At 42.6% G+C, this 24,112-nt stretch overlaps 8 protein-coding genes across 8 annotated transcripts; 3 read left to right on the top strand and 5 right to left on the bottom strand.

Annotated features, from left to right (window-relative positions):
* Window positions 1-39: 39 nt before the first annotated feature.
* EAF02_005360 (uncharacterized protein) lies at window positions 40-2,413 on the top strand (the record flags this gene model as incomplete). The annotated part of the gene is made up of 4 exons (XM_038901408.1): window positions 40-84; window positions 153-367; window positions 423-1,996; window positions 2,046-2,413. 4 exons carry the CDS (start codon window positions 40-42, stop codon window positions 2,411-2,413), a joined length of 2,202 nt encoding a protein of 733 aa, XP_038758748.1.
* Window positions 2,414-5,889: 3,476 nt separating this feature from the next.
* On the bottom strand, window positions 5,890-6,711 carry EAF02_005359 (uncharacterized protein; the record flags this gene model as incomplete). Its single annotated transcript, XM_038901407.1, has 2 exons — window positions 5,890-6,158; window positions 6,381-6,711. 2 exons carry the CDS (start codon window positions 6,709-6,711, stop codon window positions 5,890-5,892), a joined length of 600 nt encoding a protein of 199 aa, XP_038758747.1.
* An 811-nt stretch (window positions 6,712-7,522) lies between these two features.
* EAF02_005358 (uncharacterized protein) lies at window positions 7,523-8,318 on the bottom strand (the record flags this gene model as incomplete). Its single annotated transcript, XM_038901406.1, has 2 exons — window positions 7,523-7,809; window positions 7,832-8,318. The coding sequence occupies 2 exons, from the start codon at window positions 8,316-8,318 to the stop codon at window positions 7,523-7,525; spliced, it is 774 nt and encodes a 257-aa protein (XP_038758746.1).
* A 140-nt stretch (window positions 8,319-8,458) lies between these two features.
* On the bottom strand, window positions 8,459-9,655 carry EAF02_005357 (uncharacterized protein). The gene is made up of 3 exons (XM_038901405.1): window positions 9,029-9,655; window positions 8,907-8,977; window positions 8,459-8,855 (listed from the first exon to the last, which is right to left on the bottom strand). Exons 1-3 carry the CDS (start codon window positions 9,326-9,328, stop codon window positions 8,579-8,581), a joined length of 648 nt encoding a protein of 215 aa, XP_038758745.1. The 5' UTR covers window positions 9,329-9,655; the 3' UTR covers window positions 8,459-8,578.
* Window positions 9,656-15,311: 5,656 nt separating this feature from the next.
* On the top strand, window positions 15,312-16,112 carry EAF02_005356 (uncharacterized protein; the record flags this gene model as incomplete). Its single annotated transcript, XM_038901404.1, has 1 exon — window positions 15,312-16,112. The coding sequence occupies one exon, from the start codon at window positions 15,312-15,314 to the stop codon at window positions 16,110-16,112; it is 801 nt and encodes a 266-aa protein (XP_038758744.1).
* An 865-nt stretch (window positions 16,113-16,977) lies between these two features.
* Window positions 16,978-17,759, top strand: EAF02_005355 (uncharacterized protein; the record flags this gene model as incomplete). Its single annotated transcript, XM_038901403.1, has 2 exons — window positions 16,978-17,130; window positions 17,196-17,759. The coding sequence occupies 2 exons, from the start codon at window positions 16,978-16,980 to the stop codon at window positions 17,757-17,759; spliced, it is 717 nt and encodes a 238-aa protein (XP_038758743.1).
* A 1,752-nt stretch (window positions 17,760-19,511) lies between these two features.
* Window positions 19,512-20,959, bottom strand: EAF02_005354 (uncharacterized protein; the record flags this gene model as incomplete). Its single annotated transcript, XM_038901402.1, has 2 exons — window positions 19,512-20,261; window positions 20,315-20,959. The coding sequence occupies 2 exons, from the start codon at window positions 20,957-20,959 to the stop codon at window positions 19,512-19,514; spliced, it is 1,395 nt and encodes a 464-aa protein (XP_038758742.1).
* Window positions 20,960-22,313: 1,354 nt separating this feature from the next.
* EAF02_005353 (uncharacterized protein) lies at window positions 22,314-22,862 on the bottom strand (the record flags this gene model as incomplete). Its single annotated transcript, XM_038901401.1, has 2 exons — window positions 22,314-22,440; window positions 22,543-22,862. 2 exons carry the CDS (start codon window positions 22,860-22,862, stop codon window positions 22,314-22,316), a joined length of 447 nt encoding a protein of 148 aa, XP_038758741.1.
* Between the last annotated feature and the right edge of the window lie 1,250 nt (window positions 22,863-24,112).

Below are 24,112 nucleotides of genomic sequence, written 5' to 3'. Positions count from 1 at the left end.
TGATACTTAGATTACTGACATATTATTGCGGTACAAATCATGGCGGAGGTTGACATTGCTCCCCAATTCGGCCTTGAGTTGAAGGTTAGTAGACACGCATGTTCGCATGCTTTCTAGGCCAATGCCTTTTCTGACTTTTGGCGCTTTCACAGGATGGATTCAAATCGGCAAATGCTTGGGTAACCAACGGTATCAACTGGATAGGCAGCGACATAGAAGGATTCTATCGCGAAAGGAGCGTCATTGAGAAGGAATACAGCGCAAAGCTTGCGGCTTTAGCTAAGAAGTATTATGAGAAGAAGACGAAGAAGTCGAGCAGTTTAAGTGTCGGCGACACACCTGTTATGACCCCTGGGTCACTAGAGAGGTTTGAGATGCTATACCTAGAAATCGGCGTGCAACTGTTAACCAACCGCATGTAGTGCATCACTAACAACATGGACTACACAACTCACCACTCTCGAATCTCGCGCAGCGGAACACGATCGCTTTGGAGGGGAATTGATAACGCAAGTGGCAGAACCACTGAAGGTACTTGGAGGACGTTACGACGAGATAAGGAAACGCCACGTTGAATATGCGGATAAATTGGAAAAGGAGAGAGATGCTACGTATGCGGATCTTCGCAAGATGAAAGGGAAATATGATGCTGCATGTCAGGAAGTCGAAAACAAACGTAAGAAGGCGGAATCTTCATTTGATTATTCAAAGACAAAAGCACAAAACGCATACCAACAACAGATCCTCGAGATGCACAACGTTAAGAACAGCTACTTGATCGCCATAAATGTGACGAATAAACAAAAGGAGAAATACTATCATGAGTATATTCCGGATCTTCTCGACAGCTTACAAGACCTTTACGAATCGCGCACAATTAAACTCAATGCTATATGGTCGCTAGCGGCGCAATTAGAAAAGGGGATGCTGGAACGTAGCACAGAGTTTGTCAATCACGTATTGGTTGAGATTCCAAGAAATCAGCCTTCTTTAGATTGCATGATGTTTGTCAGACATAACGTAGGAACTTGGCAAGAGCCTCCGGATAAGCCATTTGAACCAAGTCCTGTGTGGCACGACGATGATGCGATGATGGTGGGAGATACTGCTAAGGTCTTTCTTCGAAACGTTCTTAGTAAATCTAAAAATCAACTTGGGGATTTGAGAAGAGAAGTGGATTTGAAACGACGAGAAGTTGAGAGCACGAAACGTGTAAAGCAGCAAATCAGAGAGGGTAAAGATAAGAGGGACGAAGTTGAAGTTGTTAGAGCCATTTTTGCTTTACAAGAAGAACTACATCAGGTTGATCACAAGAGGCTGACTGCAGAGGTTGAAACATCAACAATTACGGAAGCTGTGGGAGATGTTACGTTAGGCTCGAAGAGTCACAACTTCAAATCTCAAACCTTCAAAATACCCACTAACTGCGATTTGTGCGGTGAACGTATTTGGGGACTTTCAGCGAAGGGTTTTGATTGTAGAGATTGTGGTTATACGTGTCACAGCAAATGTGAGATGAAGGTTCCAGCTGAGTGTCCAGGAGAGCAGACCAAAGACGAGAAGAAGAAACTGAAAGCAGAACGTCAAGAAGCGGCCAATGCGGTTAAAGCTCCAGGTACAGGTCTTGCAGATAGTGTTGCGGAACTTCCAACCATGAGTCGATCTAATACTATGAATTCGTTAAGTTCAGGTTATGCTGCTAGTGCACATAGATCCATCTCGGCAAAATCTCCAACCGAGGAATCACCCCCAGATGCGGCGATTGATCGAAGGAGAAGCATTTCTTCGAGTCTTAAGCCCGGCGGACTTTTGAAGAAAAACAGAGTTGTGGCTCCTCCTCCGACAGCATATGTTAGCGAATTACCAGGTAGCAGTGTAGCTGATGGATCGGCATCAAAAGAACCGAGAGGGAAAATGTTATATGCGTATGACGCTAATGGTGCCGAAGAAGTCACAGTTAGCGAAGGCGAAGAAATTACAATACTGGAACCAGATGGTTAGTGGCCCCGCTACTATTTCTCGAACTAGTTACTAACCAATGCTAGATGGCGGCTGGACCAAAATCAAGCATGGCTCCAAGGAAGGTCTAGTCCCTACCGCCTACCTCGAAGTTCTACCTCCTTCTTCCCCTCCAAACACTACAAATAGACCCGTGTCTATAATCTCTAACTCTGGTTCCTCCATCTCCACTGGTAAAAAACAGGGCCCAGTTGTGGCACCAAAAAGAGGAGCCAAAAAGTTGAAATATGTAGAAGCGCTTTATGAGTATACGGCGCGGACTGATGCGGAACATAATATGGTGGAAGGCGAGCGCTTTGTTCTTATTAAGGATGATCCTGGAGATGGATGGATGGAGGTTGAGAAAGGGGGGCATATCAAGAGTGTACCGGCAAATTATGTACAGATTGTTTAGATAAGTTGGGTGGGATTTGTTGCTTGAAATCGGCATGGGATAGCATGGAATGGCAAGGGATCGGTGTGAATTTTAAATGGCAGACTGCAGATTCAGGACTGTGGATGATACGTCCTCAAGGTAGAGCGGAAGATAAAAGCAATTCTGAATTTGTGAAACAACAGACAGATGTGGGAGTGGAAGCGAGCGTTATTGAATCCTATGAATTTTACCTACCTACTTAGAGCCTAGTAAATACCTACTTGTATAGGAATGCAGATTTATCAAACCTCATTCCCATTATGGGTGCCGATATTTAGTATCACAGGTGTTGCGTTGCCAGGAGTGTTGTAGTACAATACGACAAGCTTGGGAGGCAAAATCTGTCTGAGCGCTAAAGATTACCAGTTCAAGATAGGTACCTAGTGATAACCGCTCATTAGATCAGGAGGCGAGGGGATCGAGTGATAATGATAAGATAAGAAACTGTGTAATCGGAGAATTTGTTGTCGTGCATCGGTACCAGTGTACAGGAGAGGGCGGCGGGGCAAGAGAGGAGATAATTACGCGAGATTGATTACGCGAATTTTCCTGTCTGACAAGCTACGATCGGAGGACTAAGGAATCGAAGAATACTTGAATTTATATTTAAATCTATAATTGGAGGAGAGTTATCGTAAGTTTGGAAATTCTTGAAGTAATTGTTGTTTCACATGGGAGTATAGTCTGATGATAGTCGTTTGGTTGTGTGAAGTAGATTGGGTGATCAAAAGGAGAATGTTTGTTTGGATACGTGGAACAGGTTGAGAATTCATTTCATGTACGGTTATACTGTCGTCTAATATTTTTCATGATTCGACCAGATGAGAAATGCTGACCTGGAGAAATGATAGAATCCTGTGGGAATACTGTGTACATTACGGTGTAGTCTCTAGGAATTGTAACATCAACCAGAAAGTGGCAGAGATTCAACCGGCGGAGATGGTGACGAGAAACCACAAAAGCAAGAGTCCGAGATTGGCGGAGATGAGACTAGCGAGTCTCAAACAGAAGACACCAAGGATATAAGAAGAGTGATGAAACTACGAAGGATGGTACTGCCGATGAGAAGGAAGATGCAGATTCATTCAAGTTCATTAAGCTGAAAAGGCAGAGGTCTAAGGCCCAGGAGCTTCCGGTTGATCTAATATGAGGGAAAATTTCATTGACTGATGAATTGATTCGGACTACAGAGATTTGTACTTTTTATCGAATTTGAATATATTACAAACATTCTTGTCCAGCCCACTAGCCCCATGATATATGATTCCAGACTGTTCAGTTTCAAATAGAGTACAAAATTCTTCTATAGGTTTGATCATAAAGCTTATGACTTAAGCGCTACATTGGAACGCAGCACTATACAAGTAGCGGTGAGAGGGTTTCAGAGCGCAGTTCACAACATCGAAAATCTGCCTGAGTTTCAAATCACATCAAATGACCCAAGCTCAAGCAAGCTGACAATTTATTATAGTGAATTTGGTTGGCTAAAGCTCCGAGCATATAATCGAAAGCATCGAAGAGGTGTAGCGAGAGGGGGTTAGTTTGCAATCACGTGATACAAATAACACAATTAGCGCCTAGTTTATCAATACAAGGATCTTTAGAATTCTACCTTATAGGTATCCATAGATTTATCGAGGGCGTTAGTCTCACAGCAATGCTCATGCAAGAATTGCTTTTTCTTTTACACTGAGTAGTTCAACTATCTAGATATAATGTATAATATTCTAATATGTTTGATAAGATAAGTATCTATAATCTAAAGCTACCTAGGTACTTGGATTCGTTTTCTTTAATCTTAGGTATGATTTGATTATCTTAAAAACAGAAAATACTTAAAGTAGGTAGGTGTCTAGGCGACTCGCATGTGCGTAACCAGATAGCCGCTCTGTATTGTGGCTATAGTCAGCAATAACATATAGGTAGAACGCTGATAAAGAGGTTGCCTGACAATCGAAAATGACAATTGTTATTACAGGGACTAGGTATCTGTCGGCGCAGTTTTTACATTTAAATAGCAGATTGAGTGCCACATATATTTTCCCCATTTTATTCAGCAACAATTAACATTTTAATACAATCATCGAAAAGCCATCACAAGCTATTCAATTTCAGCATGAACCTCTTCATTTCTTCTCAGCAGTTCGATCAGTTTAGAACGCTCATTACCATAATATTATCTTCGGATGCAAGAAGTACTCTTCAAAGGCATCCCAAGTCAAAACGACACTTATCGCCAGGGGAAACCCCCAAGAATCTAGAAGCCTTCTCCAAAACCCAATCCAAGGGAAGAGAAAGGCACACAGACAACTTAAGAGACAAACTTAAGTATGGTCCAGATATGACAAAGACTAAATTCAGAAACGAGCATACATCTGTAAAAACGCGACCCAGAATCGCGGATCTTAACAAGAAAAATATGAAAGTCCTAGGTGCATCTTTGGAAGATGATAACAAATAAATGATGAGGATTGACGAGGAGCTCAGACGAAGTTTCGATGAAGTACTACTCAAATCATCACAGATAAAGTCAAACTTAGAACGGCAGATTTTGACAACAGAGGAGCTGTTGTCTTTGAAATGGGAGCCAGAGACGAGCTCTGGTGATCTCCATAGTGATCTGTTAAGTTATAAACAGCAACTTGATATTACTCAAAAGAATCTCAAGAAATTCAGAGATATTAAATCGACTATAGCCCCCTGAAGTGCTCAGGGACTATAAAAGTTAGTATTGTATTTGTTTTTATGTTACATTTAGATTGCTATAGCGTTTGCTTTATGGATTAATTTTTTAATTTTGTTTATTGTTTACATCGCTTGTTCTCATAGTCCAATTACTTCTCCTCACGATTGGATTTACTTGTAATTACTCAACTCATGTATCAGCTCAAGGACCTCAGGCTCAGAATTTTACTTGATGAAAAAGCAGTATATTACACTACAATCGATTACAATATACTAGATACTCCAAGAGAATAGACGCAATGAGATGCATACCTCAATCAATATTGATTTAGAAATAAGCAAATGTATGAAAACAAAAACAGAATCCCGAAAAATTTGTGCAAATTCTCCCACGTGATGAAAAAATAGTTGTTTGACAGAATCAGACGAGAAGATGCTGCCGGACTGACATGTGAAGTAGTAGGTTCCTAGCTCTAGAGAAACCCTTTGAAAGTTGATAGATAGATGAACATTGCTAGTACTGAAAGTGAAATATCCTGAGACGGACAAAAGATAACCCCTCGATTAATCCTGGGCATGGCCGTTTTCTTCTTGGAAACTTTAGACGAGAAACTCCCTCTTACTTAAATTCGCCGAGGATCAGCAGGAGATTTATGTGTGCAATGAATCGAAAGATAACATTTTCGTAAGATTGCCAACTGACATTACGTCTATGCTCATCATGTGGCCATGTATCATGCAATCTCTATCTTGAGCCTCCTTAGTCTGCATTAATCAAAAAGTTCAAGACCGTTGCGCAAGATAGCCTGGGTCTCGTCTGGTAGCAGATTAATAAGTATGTAATCATCTACCGTTTCCCATGTAATTGTGTGGTAGTTGAATAAGTGCTCCTTCGTTTCGCGCAAGTCATCAGCTTCATACATCATCGCAAGAGTTTCGATAAGTCCGTCCGGTATGGCTTCACCGGGGAAAAATCTCTGGTATCCAGGGTCGAGCATCAACAATTTTCTGCTCAGCAAGAACTGTGGACCTTCCATTCCTACAGTGTCAAAATCAGCTATACTCTGCTCTATGATTCTAGAAGGTCGGATTGAATTGAGTGATGTCTCAAGTATGATGCAGCTTGCTTGCTCGAATATTTCATTTATCTCGAGATTTTTATAACCCGCATCGTGTAGTATTGATCTCAACAATACCACTCCACCTATATCTCTATATCTTGAGTATAGCGTCACACCATACGGTATACGTTTGCACTGACTCGCTTGATTGAGTTTCATACCAGCTTTCAAGCATTGAATAATTCTTTCCCTGACCCTCGGATAAAGATGGTCGTGTTCCTTGCTCAATATGATGAAAGAATTCAAGATATCAATGCAATAGGATTCCAAGGTTGAGTCCTTAAATTTGAAGGACTGAAGAACTTTCTGGATATACAGGCCTTGAGGGTCGTGAAAAAGGGCCCACGGAGGCTCTTCAAGAAGACACCAAGATAATTGTTTTGACGACTCTAACTCATCTTTCATGGACTTTATAGCTGTCAATGGCCAGATCTCTTGGGTTTGAACACAAGGAATGAATTGAGCAACCATTGAGTACCAAAGACCATCCTGAAGTCGGGCTTCTAGGAACCCACCGTGATCAAATGGGTCATGAATCGATTTACTAAGAATGAGCCTTATAAGTTGTTCGAGATAAGAAATTATCAGGGGGTGGCACCCAAATAGTTTGTGTATAACTCGCCAGAACCACGGTGTGAATTCTGTCCCATTATTTGGCGTAGAATCACTTAGGTCTGCTCCTGCTTCTATCAAGTACTCCATAACCCTGAAAAGCTTACTGAGGCGGACGACGGTTTCAGAAATGCGATATGCGTAGGTGTTTTCGTTGAATATGGAGATGGTATAATAACATCTCTCCCAAACATGGAACAGTAGTGAGGACATGGTTCATCTCTCGCCGTTTAATGTCATATCATGAATAGTAGCTTTTCCCTCCGCAAATAATCTACGCACCATGGATAAGTCACCCATACGACAAGCTTTGGCAATTGGAGCATCCAATGGGACGTTATTATAGCATCTTAATCGCATATCAGAACATCCAAAAATTGAACCCCTCCTTTGCTGATCGATAAACACAAGATACCGGGCTTGTATAAGATAATTGGGACGAATATCAATCTTGTGGGTAGTTTTTGAGGTTATTAAGGGCTCTTCTAAATCGCTCGTATAGTCGCAAAATCTTTGTTGTAAGATTGTCGTTGTTGATCGAATAATTATTGCCGCCAGCCAAGCATTAATTGTGCTTTTCGTAGTAGTTTGTTGAACAACCCTAGGATTGCTAAGCCCATTTAAGACGCTGTCACCACAATCCCTGGTTGCCGGCAACTGTTCGTTTTTTCTAAGCAAGTGCTTTCTCACGTTTTTCAGCTCCAATATCAGATCGATTGTTGAGATTGAAGTCTTTTAGAGCCACGTTGACACTGTTCTTGACCATTTGCGCCAAAATTGGGTCAAGTCCAGCATAAACACCTTCATGAATGGCATATGTGACATCTTCGTAGGTCCGATCGCTAATAAGAACTTCTTTTCTGTTCGAAGCTTGGGTGGTTTGTGTAGTTATTATGGTTGTCGAGGCACTGGGCGTAGATTGTGTGGTGGCAGCTGCAAGTACCATTTGTTGTATGTCTGTGATAACAATACTAAACACCGTAAGCAGCTATCCTTCTTTGGGAGGATGAAGTGTTGTCATACAGATTCAATCTGGATTGTATGCCAATAATATCGATCTTCGCCTGGTGGAGTCTGCTGGCATATTTGGTGAATACATTCTTCTTTTTGGCGAATCTAAAGCCTTTCCACCAATCATTCCTCCCATTACGCTTATATTTATTGACAAATTCTTGAAGTTCTTTGACAGTAAGCCCACTTAGCTCCAGGGCTAGTTTGATCTCGTCTTCTGATTCTGATATGTCTGTGGACTGCTTCATCTTTTCAAGGGTACATTGAAAGTTTCGAAGCCCTTTCTCGAAACATTTCAGCTGCTCAAGTATGTATAGTATCTCTTTCGGTGCGCCATTAATGTCATCGAAACAGTCGCAAATAAACCGACAGCCTTGAAGAATTTGGCCTGTCAGTCCAATGAAGCTTATAACCGACGCACCAAGGCTGACGGCAGCAACAGCAGCCTCGGCCATTATCAAGTTCAATGTTCGTTAACAATCAATCAAATGGATATATATCAAAAGGTTCAAGTCAGTAGAATCTCGAATGCTCAAAAGCCAGATCAATTATTAAACACGCATAATGTTGAAGAGAGCTTGGGAAGATGATAATAAGTGTTTCAACAGTGGCAGTGCTATCTTTTCGTACAACTCGAGTGCAGTCAACCGCAATGCATGAGAATGATTGGTAGTCTCTCAAAAACTGTGTACCATAGCAGAGACACATGATAAACCTAAGCAGCCGCAGCAACTACTTCTTTCCAGCTGTCTCTAGCTTGAATTTCTTCCCACCACTTGTTCACATGAGGATACTTTGCGAGTAGGTCTTGAAATCCATACTTCAATGCCTGTGTACCGTGTGGTAAATGGTACAAATCAGCCAAGGTGAATTCATCTCCCGCAAGATACTTCTGCTTCGAGAGGATCTGGTCGTAGACAGCGAGATTGTTGTCAAGTGTTTGGAGATGTTTTTGAACTAATTCCGGGCTAGTGGCACCCCATCCTCTGGCACTGTTATTTTGTCAGTATTGTTTTGGTGTAAAATGCGACGTGAGAACTTACGGTTTGATGAAGTTTTCGAACCAGAGACCGAAGGTTTCGGTATCAAAGTAAGCCTGTTCCATTGAGCAAGCCTAGCGGAGTATTAGTTTACTTTATTGGAAAAACATTGACTGGAGACTTACTTGTTCAAATAAACCATAGCCTTTTACATCCCCTTCTGCGGGGATGAGTTTAGTACCCTTGTCGGCATGCTTTCGAGCAAGGTACTTGCAGATAGCCCTGCTCTCGTAGATCAAGAAACCGTCATCGTCGAGGACGGGAACCTTTCCAAAAGGCTGCTTCTCAAGATGCGAAGGTGACTTCTGCTCTCCTGTCATAAGGTTGACAAGAATGAACTCGCAGTCAATGCCTTTCTCGGCGAGTGTAGTGAGTACTCGCTGAGTGCAAGTTGCTTGACGCATACCGTAGAGTTTGAGACCCATTTTGTGAGGTGATTTGTTTTAAAGAGATTGATGTTTGAGATGCGAGAATTGAATTCTGTTGATATTGATGATACTTGAGTGATTTCTGAGTGTTTGAATGAACACTTGCTCAAGGCGACTGGCCTCCTTATATAGTCGTGGCTGCTACCATGAGGTATTGTGTATGATACTTCCCCTGACCTCGTTAAAGTAATTATGAACAAGTTCCGAAGAAGTTATGCACACGGAGCCGGTATTTTGACGATCCGAGCATGAATTTATGCATGCTCATCACTGTGAAGTCTTTCGGTTTGACAAATCACTTAATTCCTTTTTTGACAAACTGTCTATAATGAATGGTATGTGAAGGATGAGAAGGGTGAGATTCAAGATCAATTATCAAGCAAAGCGGCTTCAATTCCATAAATATGGGGTGATTACGGAGCACATCGTGAGTATCGCCTTAAGCGGTTGGCGTGTATTAATTAGTTGGTCATCGTAAGGCGGAACGTTAGCTCACTGGGTAAGCAATGGGGGTAGCGAAAAGTAAGCAGTGTACGGAGCAGAGCATAAATTGATTTCCTTCGGATTCGGAGTACAAAGCTTGATCTTCATGCATCATGAATAACCATAATGCATGGCTGAAAGCTCACTGAGAATGATCCAGTGCTTTACTTTACTGGATATGAAGGGACTCACAACTGCTCGTACTATTCCCCTTCGAGCAAGTTTTCTTCTGCCTCTAGCATAGTATGGGAGCCCATTCGATCTGTTTTCAATTTCATAATGAGCAGATATCCGGAGAAAGAACAGACGCGCGAACCAAACTGAATAACTACCAACGCCCATACTGATTTCGTTCTAAGAGGCGCATTTTTATACATATATAAAAACTTTCGTTTCGGTAGAATTGTCTACCAAATCAAATTCCCGAGATCTATTACCCTGGCTCGCTGTTAGATCGAAAACGGAACTCCAGAGGCAGCAGAAGTTTCAGCAGCCACAGCTGTCATGATTGTTTTGGGCACCACACTATCGTTGCCTAAGGTAAAGCAAACCTTGAAATCGGTCGCACAAGTAGGCACTTTGGTCTTGATCTCCGATCCTAAATTCGAAAGTGACAAACTCGAGTCCTCTTAGTTTCTTAAAGCATGTGCAACAATTTCGTCCGTCCCGAAGACTATGGAGAAATGCTTTTCTATGGCCCTTGGTACCAGCGCCTCGAGAGTCCTATTGTCGATGCAAATATCAGAGCTATTGGTAAGAGAAGACTCGAAACTGGAGTTGTTGGTATATATTGTGACTTATTTCGCAAACTTCGAGAATGGGTAAGCAAGTGAACACCCATTGAGAAAGCCATCTCGCTTACAGACAGAATAGCTGCGAGAGATAGTACAGAAGGCAGTGATAGTTAGCTATGGAGGATCTTATCTCAAAGGTGATGCTTCAGTCGGATGTATGGCTTAGTCATGTTTCAAAAGAACCAACAATCTATAGAGTCCTGTGACTTAAGAATTGCAACCAAAATCTAGAGATTACCTCGTCGTAGCCGCTGGCCACTTCTGGGGTACGCTAGTCTTACTTCAACGATAAGTATCACCTATGTTGTCAAGCACTTTCTCTGTAGCAGTTGGCTATTTTCTAACCTCGACAAAATTCGCTTATTCGGCGATCAACATCTACGTTAGAATAGCTGAGATGTCGTATTTGAAATTTAATCGTTTGTATGAGTAACAGCGTGATGAGAGCGGAATGATAATTTCCGTCGGTAGTGATCGTTTTGAGTTGCGCCGATCATCTCATATATCGCACTCGCCTTTTTGGTTATGGAATGTAGCTTGAACAGCTGCACACATTGTGATCACGTGTGTAAATGGAGACAGTAATTGTTTTTGGTCTTCAAGCCTTGTGTATTATTCACTTGATTGACTTCGATGAGATGGCCGGAGTCTAGTTGGACGCGAACGTCGATTGATGGCAAGAGTTCTGGAGAACAACCAATCAATGTCATTTGACATTCAACCGATTTGATGCAATGCCGCACAATGCTTGGTAGGTGCAGCATATCTGAAGGAGAAGGGATGGATTTGTGACGAGCAGAATACTTGGCGCTTCCAGTTCACTGGGGATGGGAATAGGGATCGGGGCAAAGAGCGCAGAGGTGCCACGATTATTATCAAAAGGTCTTCCAAGTTTCTGTGTTATCCATTAAACATTAATACAGGCTTTTAAATCACGTCTATGTTTCACACTTTAGCAAGGAAGCTGATATACTTGCATTGAATGGAGAAAAATGATGCACTGGAAGATTTCACTAATTCAATTGCAGTGTCTAACAATAGTACTTATATTTGATATTCTGGTATTTGCTCTGGCGCGTTGTTTGCTTGATCCTGTAAGCAAGATATTACTAGAAATTCCGATATTGGCAACTTCGTTACACTGGACATTCTAAGACGTCGAGTTAAAAATGTCATGAGCTCTAGTTTGATCTACACAATTCATACTAATTATCTACTTTCCGCAACCTTACCTCACTCTTATATCCCGATGCAAATGTAATACTCCAACCAAAGTATCTTACAAGCAGTCCCGGTATTTGGATTCTACTTCTTCGAATCAGCAGCTGTGATGCCATTCAATTTCTCAATACTCTCGTGTGAATTCTCACTAGCGGCCATGTGCCGTTTCTGACACCCACATATGACTGTCGGCCGAGTTAATGTTGGGGTCGGATAATTACATGCTGTCGTCTGAGTTGCTGTCGTCGATGTGATAGTGCTGAATTTGATTGTTGATGTCCCGGGTATACTTGTGTTTGCAATTCATCATTCAATGTCTAACTCACAGCCCCACAGTAGCATCTGTCTCATAGTAGAGACTCAAAAACAATCTACTACAGTAGTAGATAAACACAAATACGACATAACAATACAATACCAATACCCAGCTAGAGCCCCGCACAACTATACCTCACACTCGGATTCTACGCCAAGAACCCCCCGAAACTAAAAGTCCTATACATCCTCACAATCCCCTCACAATCGTCCCTACCAGCTGCCAAATGTCGCCTCGAACAGATGCCCATAACCCCCGATGGCGTCTGCGTCGGCCCCAATTCGCTCATACTCGTGCTAGTACTACTAGTGCTAGTACTAGTGCTAGTTGGCCTCACAGTCGGCGTCCCAGACACCTGACAAAATACCAAGTCGAAGCTTACATTCCCGTATACGTACCACCCCACCACGGTACTCCAGGCAAGAAGACCGACGAAGGTAAAGGTGACATACTTGGCGACGATGAGGAAGCTGTCATCTCCGGAAATGGGTAGTAGAATGACGCAGGCTTCAATGAGGCCAGGCTGTGTGGGCGAGGACTTAGGGGTACTGGTTATGGCTGGGATAGGGGTAGACCCCACACTTTTCCGAAAATTAATGACAATAAATTTCAATGTAATGATTTCCCCCTTGAAGAGAATTTAATTGTTGCTGTTGTCGTCAATGGGAGGCGAGTTCGTGAGTCCTCCACACTATCCTTACCTTACCCCACGCGCACGTGCGGCAACAATTTGATTTGGCAAGCCGACAATAATTGAAGAGAAAAGAAGTTCTACAAACTCACAGTCTGAAGCTTCATTTTTCTTAACAGGTAGTTCTTGATACCAAACTTGATGTGAAATAATTGTATCATAATTGATATTGAGTCCTGTGCTCGTGGGAAGAATTGTCGAATGGTATCCTATGACTATGGAGCCGTATATTCCAGGAAGTTGAGGGTCGCGAGCCTTTCTACAGAGCGCACCAAAGTACCATCGACGAGTCAAAGATCGACAAGTTTGTATTAAATGCCTCGTGTTTCCATGATATAAAATAGTACAGGGCAGAACGCGTAGATCTCAAGGGCTCACATTGTACTTCCTTCGTACGATGTAAACTACCAATGCTCGTCCTGCTGAGCTCACAATAACCAAGTGTGTGCTACAAGGCGAAGTTTGGCTTTCTGGAATATTGCTGCTGAGAAGAGTGAGTGTACAAAGTATATCTTGATAGCCAATACTTTCGGGACGTTGCTCTTTCATTTGAATTTGCCAAAAAGCAATTAATGGTCAGAAGCCTGGTTTTATTGCCATGTCTTGATATCACTCTGAGGCCAAATGCTATTGAATCGGCTTCTCCGTCATTACCGCATTCTTTTAGACAATCAATAACCCATCAAAGGTACCCACATGACTCAAGAGACACGCACGATACGGGATCTTATCCGCTGGTAGACCTTCTATGCAGCTTTCTAGAAGGTCTATCCATATTGTGATACATGATAGGCAGTGATAGGCAACCTGCATGTGAAAGCTTGGGGCAAATATTGCTCTGATTCGCTGTACTTTTCGGTGGGCGGCTCACACGAGGTTGCATTTTGAGTGTTATCATCGTCATCTTTTTGCAAACAGGCAAGCTTCGTGCATGCTCCGTACAGCTTTAAACCTTTAAGGTTTTGCCTTCAGCCCTGTGTCTTCATCTGCGTTTTCTAGTGATCTTGATGTTCAAGACATCTCATGAAGGGTTTCGGAGGAGACTGCCTCTTGGAGAAGTGGCTTATAAGAAAAAGGAAGTTCACTTCCGTGTTGTCATTTCCCAAACTTCATATCCGGAGGAAAGCGAAGTTGGTCGTCTTAAGCACAGTACAATTATAATTGGATTGTTTTCATCCGAGAGACTGGCTGTCTCGTTGTGTAGCGCTGGCTTTTGCGACTTGTAATCGGATCGACTAACTGATCGGGTCATTTGAGCCGTGTTCTTTTTCGAAACGCCCATCTACTCGTACCTGCTGCCGCTCAAACCTAAATACCAAAGCGCCTACAGAGTATTTCCACAAGTTGTTTCTGTAGCTACTTGGTACTCTTTGTACCCAATCATGCATTCTTACCCAACAAATGAGTACATGTTAGTTGAGCAGCAGAGTAAGTTTTCCTACTATTCTGAGCTTCTTTGCCTGGACTTGCATGGTGTTCGTATTTTTAGGGTTGTTTCAAACTTCTTTTCTGCTCTTTTCTTTCGTTCAACTCTGAACTTTAAACCCAGAGACATGGTTGTTGGCACTTCATCTACAGTTAGAGAAATAGTCAAGCAGAGTATGACAAGTGATAAGAGGATCGAGCACGGCATATTTGACAATTGATAATAGAGCCAATTAGATACAATGATCCGTAAAACATTTCACAATCACCAGAATCCTAGGCTAGAAAAAACAAACAAAATTCCAGTTTGCTGGGAATGGAAATACACACTAGGGTTCTCCTTGGGTCATGATGGATACTACCAAAGGGGGTGCACGGAGAAACCATATTCATTCGCCAATCATGTTCTCTCAAAATTCGTTTTGCCACATTTTAGTTCCCCAGTCTGCAGCCCATCATCCCTTCCAATTTAATCCCTGACTCCAAAACCTAGATCCAAACTTCTTAGGTCAAGCCCATCGAGAGGTCTAGTACAACTAATCAGGCTAAGGCTGAGTGATATACCACTTATTCGCCCGACTAAGGGACTCTGGCCGGGAGATCGAAGCCTTCTAGCTTTCAAGGTCTCCCTTTAAAAGGACCGGCCGATTCTCCTAATGCTTAAACGGCATTTAGAAGCTTCGTCTTAGAACGCCCAAAGTGCTCTCCTTCCCTCTTGTTGATTAATATTCACGATTTAAGTTATCAACTACTCCCTTGGTTTCTCTTTTGTTACTCAAATTCTTGGACAAAACCAACAACCAACACAAGCTTACTCGAGTCAAGTCTCTTCGAGATATCACTATCAAACATTAGTTCATCCACATCGAAATTACATCACGACTCATTCTCGAAATTAGCTCATGGGCCCGTTAATCTCTTGGTGATTTACGTTTCGGTTCCCTTGAAGCTGGCACACTTCACGCCCATTGATGAACACATAAACGCGACAATTTTCCCTTCTGAGACCAATCTTTCATAGCATTGATCTTCACTCCTCACAGCTTCACCATGTTCGAAAATTTTACTTTCGGCGCGGCTCCGGTCAATTTTGATCAATACGACGATAATGTGCAACCATCGCCAAGGGACGACTCATATCCTGTATCATCATCACCTGCCACCGGCTCATATCCCTTCTTCGATAACTACAATCCTTCCTCGCCGCTTGATGATATCATCAATCAGTTTCGAAAACAATCTCTTTCCTACGAAGATGCAAGTGATATACAGGCTCGGCAATGCACATCTCCAACGCCTTCCTTATCAGAAGATTCGGAAATGTCTTCTCCATCCAACTCCACACGATCTGTACCAACTACGCCTACTTCCCCTTACCGGGCTGGAGTATTAGCCTGTCGGAGGCTACAACGCCAGCTTAATGTGCAACTACAATGTTCCACCACTCACGTTCGCGATATCGGCACATTGGTCGAAGATATGCTTAGCAATAATTCCCAATGCAATTTGCGCAAGTCATCATCAAAACCCAGCCTCGTGCCTTCACCCATCTCGGCTCTGGTAGTCGACCATAGCACACAAAATGATTGGAATGCCATTGAGATTGAGAAGGCGAGGAGAAGATGGTTAAATACTGTCGTTAATGACGTTGACGAGGCATACATGGAAGAAGACAATTGGGATAGGGAAGAATGTTCTTTGTCACTTAGAAGAGCAAGTGCGCCTAGTGGAATTAGGAAGCAAGGTTTGAGGTGCAGGACAAGCATGGAAAGTGTAGGAGGGAATAGATTGAAGGTTGCTAAGGCACCAAGAATGAGGATAAGAAAGGGACAGGCTGGGAGAGTGGCTTAGTGGCGTTTTATACCCTGGGATATTTTGGATGTGTTTGAGGGTTACTGTGAATTTCATCAAGGCTCAACTTCTAGGTTTTAGGATTGGCGTTTGAGGGATAGGGTAGGATGGGATGAATACATGGCTAAGCCACACGGCCACTTACTCTAGGAAACCTTGGAAAGGATTGGAATTCGGATTGGTCTAAGAATTAGGTGAATGGGCCAGTCATTTTTCCTTAATCACCTCGCTGGCCTGGGTTTGCTCAAACATATACCCCGGGATTTTGGAGACAGCGAGAACACTGTTCAAATGGTGTATATTGCGGAGTAGACTATGTATCTACCCGTACGAATAATTTCAGATTCTTACATTCGTACTTTGGTGCAATTAGCACAAGTCATGAACGGAAATCTTTATAAAACATATCTTATCCTATGCGCAGCAAGTGAGAGATCCTTCCCCGCATTTCTTTGGGAATGATCATATTGAGAGCCAACTGCAAACATTGTTTGATACCATTACCACATTTTCATACGAACCTTCAAGATAATCATGTCTCATGTTTACCCAAATGATTATGGACATTTCATTATTATGTACTTTATGCAGTAGATCGATTACATATTCAATCTATGACTTCTAGCTTGGGCAAGGTCATGTTGAACATTGCACACACACACACACTCACTCACTCAATACGTCCCTGTCTCATCTCGGTTACCGTAAAATTTCTCCAACGCAATCAATTCAGCCTTGCCAAAATTTCATGGCCTTGCACTTCATTTAACATTCTCGTCCTCCGACTACTAGGAAACACACTACCAATGCGAATTCGACAATAAGAAGCTCAAGCGGAGCTCTCTACGATATTACATCTCTAAAAATGTCTGCGTCTTTACGCGCCGCAAGTTCTAATGTCTCCAACCGCACTGTTCATGTTAAAATATTCCCCTCTGCTAGAACATTTGCGGAGAGAAGAGAAGTGCTCAGGGTTTTGGAGAGGTTTGGGGAGGTTACTATGTTTAGGAGTTTGAAGGTTTGTATTTCCGTTCCCAATTCGTATGCAGAGGGATTGTAACATATTCTGACCCGAAAAAAAAGCATCATCCAATATCTCCTGTCCAGAACGCATTCATATCCATCTTCAGCTCCGCGACAGCCGCACAGGAAGTCATCAACGCAAGCCCGGTGCGATATCGATTGGTTGTCGAACCGGATCCGCAAGCCTCTCCCACGGTTCCTTCTGATGGAAGTACATCTCCGCAAACCCCAATTGAAAAGGTCTTCTCTCTTTCTCTAAACATTACTCGCTACACCCACGACCAATATATTTCTCATCCCCTCACCAACCCTCTCTATGGTCCATTCAAACCTATTGACCCGAAGAGATCTGGAATCACGGCGCATTTGAACAAAGGCTTAGAACCTAGTATGTGGAGTAAAGGATTGGCGGATTGGGATAGCGATGCGGGGAAGAGGAGTGCATGGAATGACGAGGACAATGACGGAGGTGAAGAAGGAAATAGCTTAAGAAAGAAGAGGAACGATTCGTCAAGTTCGAGTGTACCTTTGAGATTGGTTGAAAGGGATTTGGAGGCTCGGAGGGAAAGAAGGCCGAAGGTTATGGAGGGATTGGTGGGGTTAGTTGGAGAGGGAAATCGGTGAATGTCAATGGGAGAAATGGCGTTCTGTTGAAGTATAAATGACAGGCTGCAGATACTAGCCACGGCCTTGTGATAGGAAGGAAGCACTTTCTATTCAGGTTTTGTGGGATGAGGATGAAGGTAGTCAGGACAACAACTCAAGTGCTGAGGTTAGTCCAATCAGGGGAGTCGCCAATTGGTTGGCATTTGCAGGTCGACAGGGAACAAAGTACTTGCTAGAGAAGCAAGATGCTTCCTGTGGATAAGGACTTCCCGAGTTTTATCACTTATTTACATGTGTACTGCTAGTGTTCTTTGGGTCACGAAAGAAACATGTATTTAGACTATCCATGCCCATCGCGGTATGTATATATCATTGCCACTTTGGGCGTTATGCGTCATTAATCTGGATGATAAGCAACCAACTCGTGCAATTTGTCTCCAGGTAATCGTTGGCCAAATTTCGTAAGATAAGTAGCATCAAAGATCCCTCAAGTTACTTTTCTCGAAGCAAAAAAGAGGACCACAATTCAATCTCTCAATTTGTCTTCTCCAGCCAAGTTTCTCTTACTCACGGTGACCATTTCCGAGTCAACTGCAATGCTCAACACTTGATTCGCATCTCGTAACCTTCCAACCCCATCCTTTGATGTTTCAGGACCAGCCAGAATCTTGATTTTCCAACAAGAAATATATGTCTCGAGAGCATACTCAGACGTTCTCCACGCAACCATGGGACTACACCGATTGATGATGGGACCAACTACTACATTAATGTGAATTTCGGGCTGTATATTTCCACCTGGCCGGTATCTACGTATGTAACCTTAAAAGAGGCTCAAGCTAAGCCAAGATTTAACTAATCCGTAGATAGTCTAAGTATCAATTGCATCATCTGCACTTACAGAATAGTTTATGTATTCTGATAGACGGTAAGACTACTTTCGGATACATCTCAGATAATTGCAGGCTTGATATCATTGATACTCGTGGAATGGTACGTCACGCCATGATAAACTACATTCTTCAGGAAGCTGGGCTGGGAATTGTAGCGCATACTGCTGCCTCGAAATTGCTGGTTACGGATCCGGCATTGGAAGATTTCATGGGAGTAAGCGCTGATGAGCTTGGACAAAGGACCATGAGTTTTAATATGCTTTGTTATCTTGTGTTGCGCGAGAGATTGGTATAGGATTGGGGAACGTTTTTATTTTATTTTTTTTATTTAAAAAAAAAGGCTGATGAGCGGCTTGAGTTGGGGAGAGTATTGGATTCGGGGAATGGTGTGGAAAGGGATTGTTTGATGGAGGTGCTTTGGAAAGGGGAACAGCTGTTGTAGCGTATGAGTGATGTTCACATGTGGGTTAAGGAGTTCGCTTCGACGGCTTTCTTGAGATGCACATAATACCAAAGACAGAAGACACCTAAAACTACCTAGTTCTAAAACCACAATCTTTAGGCGGTCATGTGGAGTCTACTGTTCTGATAACCTGGACACAAAGCGTAGAGGGGCTTCCATAAAATACTGAGATCTCACTATACCAGTTTTACTTCCTATCGACCTTGATGCTAAGCAGCTAGGTTGGCCACTGTTTGGAATGGAATTTAACAGCAAAACTATCCAAAATACTAGGTATACATCTTTCAAAATTGCGATTCCAAAAGCCGAAGAAGAAAGATCCCATTCCATTTCTACCTATCGCTATCTATTATTCCATTATTCTATATTTTATTCATAACGTTACAGATTCTCAATAAATTACGAAAACTTGGTTTACAAGGCTTTATCAATCAGCTTTGGGATAGCTAAGCTGAAGACATCATTGGGATCGTACATCCACTTCAACTCAAGCAAATTACCATAGTTCGGACCATAAATCTTAGACAGAGACAGCTCACTTTGTCGAGTCAAAGAAATATAGGCTCCCTCCAATATATTTTCGGCTTTTGTTCTCTTAAGTTCTCCCAGAAAGTTTTCCCCCCATCTGTTTGCATCTTCAAGATTTTTCACATCACGAACTATCGGCAGTATTTCAAGCATGAAATGCGGCTCTCTTGCTCCAAAAACAGCTGTGAGGTCTGTCTTTGTTGATATCCCACGGAGTTCCTGCATGGAAAAGCCCAGGCAATTCCCCGGCAACCGTTTTGAATTCCTAGCCAAAACTGCCACAATCTCTGGTGTTATGCTCCGTACATTTAGTGTAAGAGGCTTGCCATATCCACTAGTAGGAAGTCCGGCATTGAAATTCATCCATTGAGAAATCGTAGTGGAGACGACTTCATTTTGGCTGACAGGCGCAAGTGATTCGATATGAGCCAGCAATTGACGTCCAGTTCCGATATCCTCAGAAGCCCACATAAATTGAACCTCGAATACCTGTCCTAGGGAGCTTGGGAAGATTGATTGTTGGACTGTCAGTTGTAGAGGTAATCCTCGCGCGGATAGCTCTTTGAATCTGCTGTTAAAGATCTCTACTGTTTTGAATATGTCTTCTGATTCGAAGACGATCTTTCCAGCAAGAACCTAACAAACTGTCAGTTTGGTTTCTTTGCTTGAACCGAAAATGGTGGCAAGACCTTTTGCAATGGGTAAACCTTGATTCTTAACTCAACAATAATCCCTAATGCGCCGCCTCCACCTCTAACAGCTCGCAATAACCCGTCTTCTCCTTCAACATCAGAGTCTCTGATCTCTCCATCAGAATCAACAACTTTCACACCGATAATCTGATCTACACCTAATCCATAAGCAGCACTAAACGGGCCATAACCACCATACATCGCCCATCCTGCGTAACCCATAGATGGAATAGCTACTACCGGCGTCATCAAGCCTTCTCTGCTCAGTTCACGAGCAAGATCTCCCTGGAGAACACCTCCTCCAATGACTGCAGAATGGCGGGTGGATGAAACGCGGATCGATGCGAGACAGCGAAGATCGATTGCTAAAGCGGAGGATGAAAATTCGGAACCAAAATAAGAATAGCCGCCACAACGTACTGTAATTTGGATCTGGTGGTTTGTGGTAAAAGATATCAATGCGGATATGTCTGCCATCGTTGCCGGTTTCACAATGGCAAGTGGAACGGCATCATTGGATAAGCAGAATGTTGAGCGTGCAGCTGCATATTCTGGAGAAGTGGGAGTCACCAGTCGGATATATGGGAGACGAGTTTGAATGAAATATTTAAGGATAGAGAGATGGAATGATGATTGCGACATCGCGAAAGTTGCCAACAGGAGAAACAGAAGAACCGGGAGATGCCACACTCGGAGAAGAGATTGTCAAACTCATCTTTCCACGAGATTACAAGAGAACATATAGCTTCTTGCACTTTGGCTTGCCGATCCCATCAATACTACACAGGAGGCTATGATGTACACTTTTGGGGGCTTTAGGAGCTCGCTTCAAGCTTCAGGTACGCTCCTCGTATCCCACAACTAATCGAACGAAGATCTACCCTATCACGTGGATGCATTCCTATCACATCAACATCAAAATATAACAAGTCCCATAAGAAATAGGATGCAAGTAATCACCAACATTCCTCATTGTTGGAGAGTCATCTAAGATGGTGTTAATGATCAATGGAGAAAATTGTAGGAACGGAAATAACACGTGTCTTACATCAGGTAAGGCTCCATGCTTACTTTTTTGGTTTCGAAGATGACGATGTTCGCATGCGGCGCTTCTTCGCTTCTATTAAGATAAATTATTAATAGCACATTTGCCGCGGCGTTGCAGAAAAGTTATGGTTCCATCTTATTGCTGCCCGCTGCCCGGAACCCACTTCATCAGCCTTCAAACTTCCGTGTTGTGGGATCACCTTGAATAGTAAAGAATGTCTCACATCGTATTGGGTATAAATTTAACACCCAGCTATGCTACTACTAACTATAGCATGTCCTGAAACCCATTTTTGAACCAACATATCCGCAATATTAGCTATTTTTGATTAGGATGATGTATACGAATATGGGGGATCATAGAGAAAGAGATTGAAGTTGGAGATTGTTGCAAAATATTGGTATGAACAGATTGTCTCATGACTTAGACAAACAGACTGTATGCAGACTTTCAATGCCGAAACTGACCAAACATTGGAGTACACTCGTTATTTTGAGCGATCTGCTTGTTTCCATTAGACTACACAGGAATAAGGCCATTTCATTATCTGTCTACATCCCGGACTATTGACAAGCTGGGCCCGAAAAGGTTGTTGGTCTCCATTACAATGTTTTTGGTTTAGAGCCCAAGTGGATGAATTTCTCTAGTTGCCATAATCACACCGCCGTCGAGGATTAGATATCAGATATTGTGGCACGATCAGTGCGGAGTCCAAATTCAATCTGATCTTCAATTTTCTGCGAAACTTTTTTAGTTGTCTCATTCGAGTCAAGATATTGACATGTGGAGGTCTCACTTTACCAACACAAGGAAGCTTAGTAGCAGCTTCTGTTGAAAATTTTGTGACAAACGATATGGATTAGAGGAAGCAAACATCAGTCAGGTACTCTGAATTACCAATCTGAGCATATCTGGTGAGCACAGAATCCTTTAAATTAATCTTTCATTTCAATTTGTTTCCGCGACAACTTCAATTTCCACTTTTGCGGCTTCCTTCGCCAACCTCACAATCTGCACACAAGTGCTCACCGGGAATGGCTCTTTGACCCATTCACCCCATATTCTCTCTACTGTTCTAAATGATGCAAGTTAGCAGAAGGTCCCCGGCCATCATCTTCAATTCTCCAATTGCTCCTCATACGACCACAATCATCAGGACTTCATAATTGGAACTCACTTCAAGTCTCCCATATCCACCAAAAATACACGTCTCTGTACCACCTTATTCAATCCGCTTCCGCTGGCCTCCAAAACAGCTTTCAGATTCCTCATAATCTGCGTAGTTTGCGCTGCTACTCCCCCAGAAATTATCCGCCCATCGCCAGGTAACTCCCCCATCAAACCACAAAGATAGACTGTGGATCTGTTGGATGGAATCGTATTGCTATGAGAATAATTTCCATTCGGAGGAGCGATAGTTGGGATTGTGAGAGCGGTACGAGAGGGTGCTCGCTCGTGGATGTTGCTGGATCTGTAGGAGCCGGTTGTGGACGACATTGTTATTACGATGATAATAATTTATTTTGTGTGAGTATATTTGTTATGTTTTCAGATGTTCAATTGAGGTTGACTGGTGAGACCTTGAATGTTCTTGTATGTTCTAGACCCTTGAAATTGCTATGACGTCACATTATAAATTGTGATTAACGGCTTCTTCACACCATCCAATGCTGGCAGTTTCAGCCGCTGACACATGATTTCTTCTCGGGTACATGGGTATGCTATGTTCCAGTGATTGATATTCTTGATTTATTTCACGGCGAGTTGTTATCACCAACAACATGCCAACTATTGTTGAACACAGAGGTATCAATCTATTGCTGTTCCATTCCATCTTTTTCGAGTTTTCCACAATCATCATCCGAATTCAGAGTTGGTCTTAGCAAGGCTGAGATTACGCCCTTCGGTACTTAGAATTGCAATCTTGCAATGACACCTAGTCCATGTATCCAAGTGGTGACAAGTGGTGATATGGATATAAATTGTCTTGAGGAAGAAGAGGCCAAACACAACGAGCGCCTTATGATGCCGTCAGGAAATCAAGAATACTTATATCTCCCCGAACAATCTCGAAGTATTTACATCGGTATTCCAATCAATACATGCCTAGTACTTCCCGAATCGTCACAATAAAATGTAGTCGAAGAAGCCACTGTTGGCCCGGGAATGGTCGGAATACAGAACCGTTTTGATGTCGTGGGCGTCAGATTATTTAGAATCCGGGCCGCTAGTATAAGATTATAACTAGTTGCTCAAATTGGCGCGATCGTTATTGCCAGTATTGTTGAGCTATTAAGTACTTGTAGTATCACACATGCATTCATTGATTGAACACGCTCGGAAAAGGGTCTTGAATTGAAGCTGTTGGATGAAATCTCCTTGATCATAAAAAGCATTCGAGGGATTTGGATTTGGATTTGGATTTGGAGGTATTGATGGAAGGCATTCTTGATCATCTGTGGGGAACCAGAACTCTAGTGTTGGAAGCGTTGATGAAGACCCCCTTAATCATTGGGAAAGATCGAACATCCTATTTTGAGGTTCAAGATGAGCATTACTGCTCGCTTTTCATCCCTTTTTCTCCTGAGATTCATTAATATAATGGTTGTTTGCTGAGAATAGAATGAAAGTGCTATCGAATTGGGGGTATTAGCGCAATATCTTTTACTCAGTGTCTATCTTAATCAATTGGACTTGGTCGATAGTGCGGTCTCGTGAGGGAAAAACGAGTATGCCGTGGCAATATC

Source organism: Botrytis sinoallii (genome assembly GCF_014898435.1).
Source record: "Botrytis sinoallii strain Bc 23 chromosome Unknown BSIN_008, whole genome shotgun sequence".
Taxonomy (NCBI): Eukaryota; Fungi; Ascomycota; class Leotiomycetes; order Helotiales; family Sclerotiniaceae; genus Botrytis; species Botrytis sinoallii.
The sequence above is the reverse complement of the archived record's forward strand: the minus strand, read 5'-3'. Positions and strand labels throughout refer to the sequence as shown.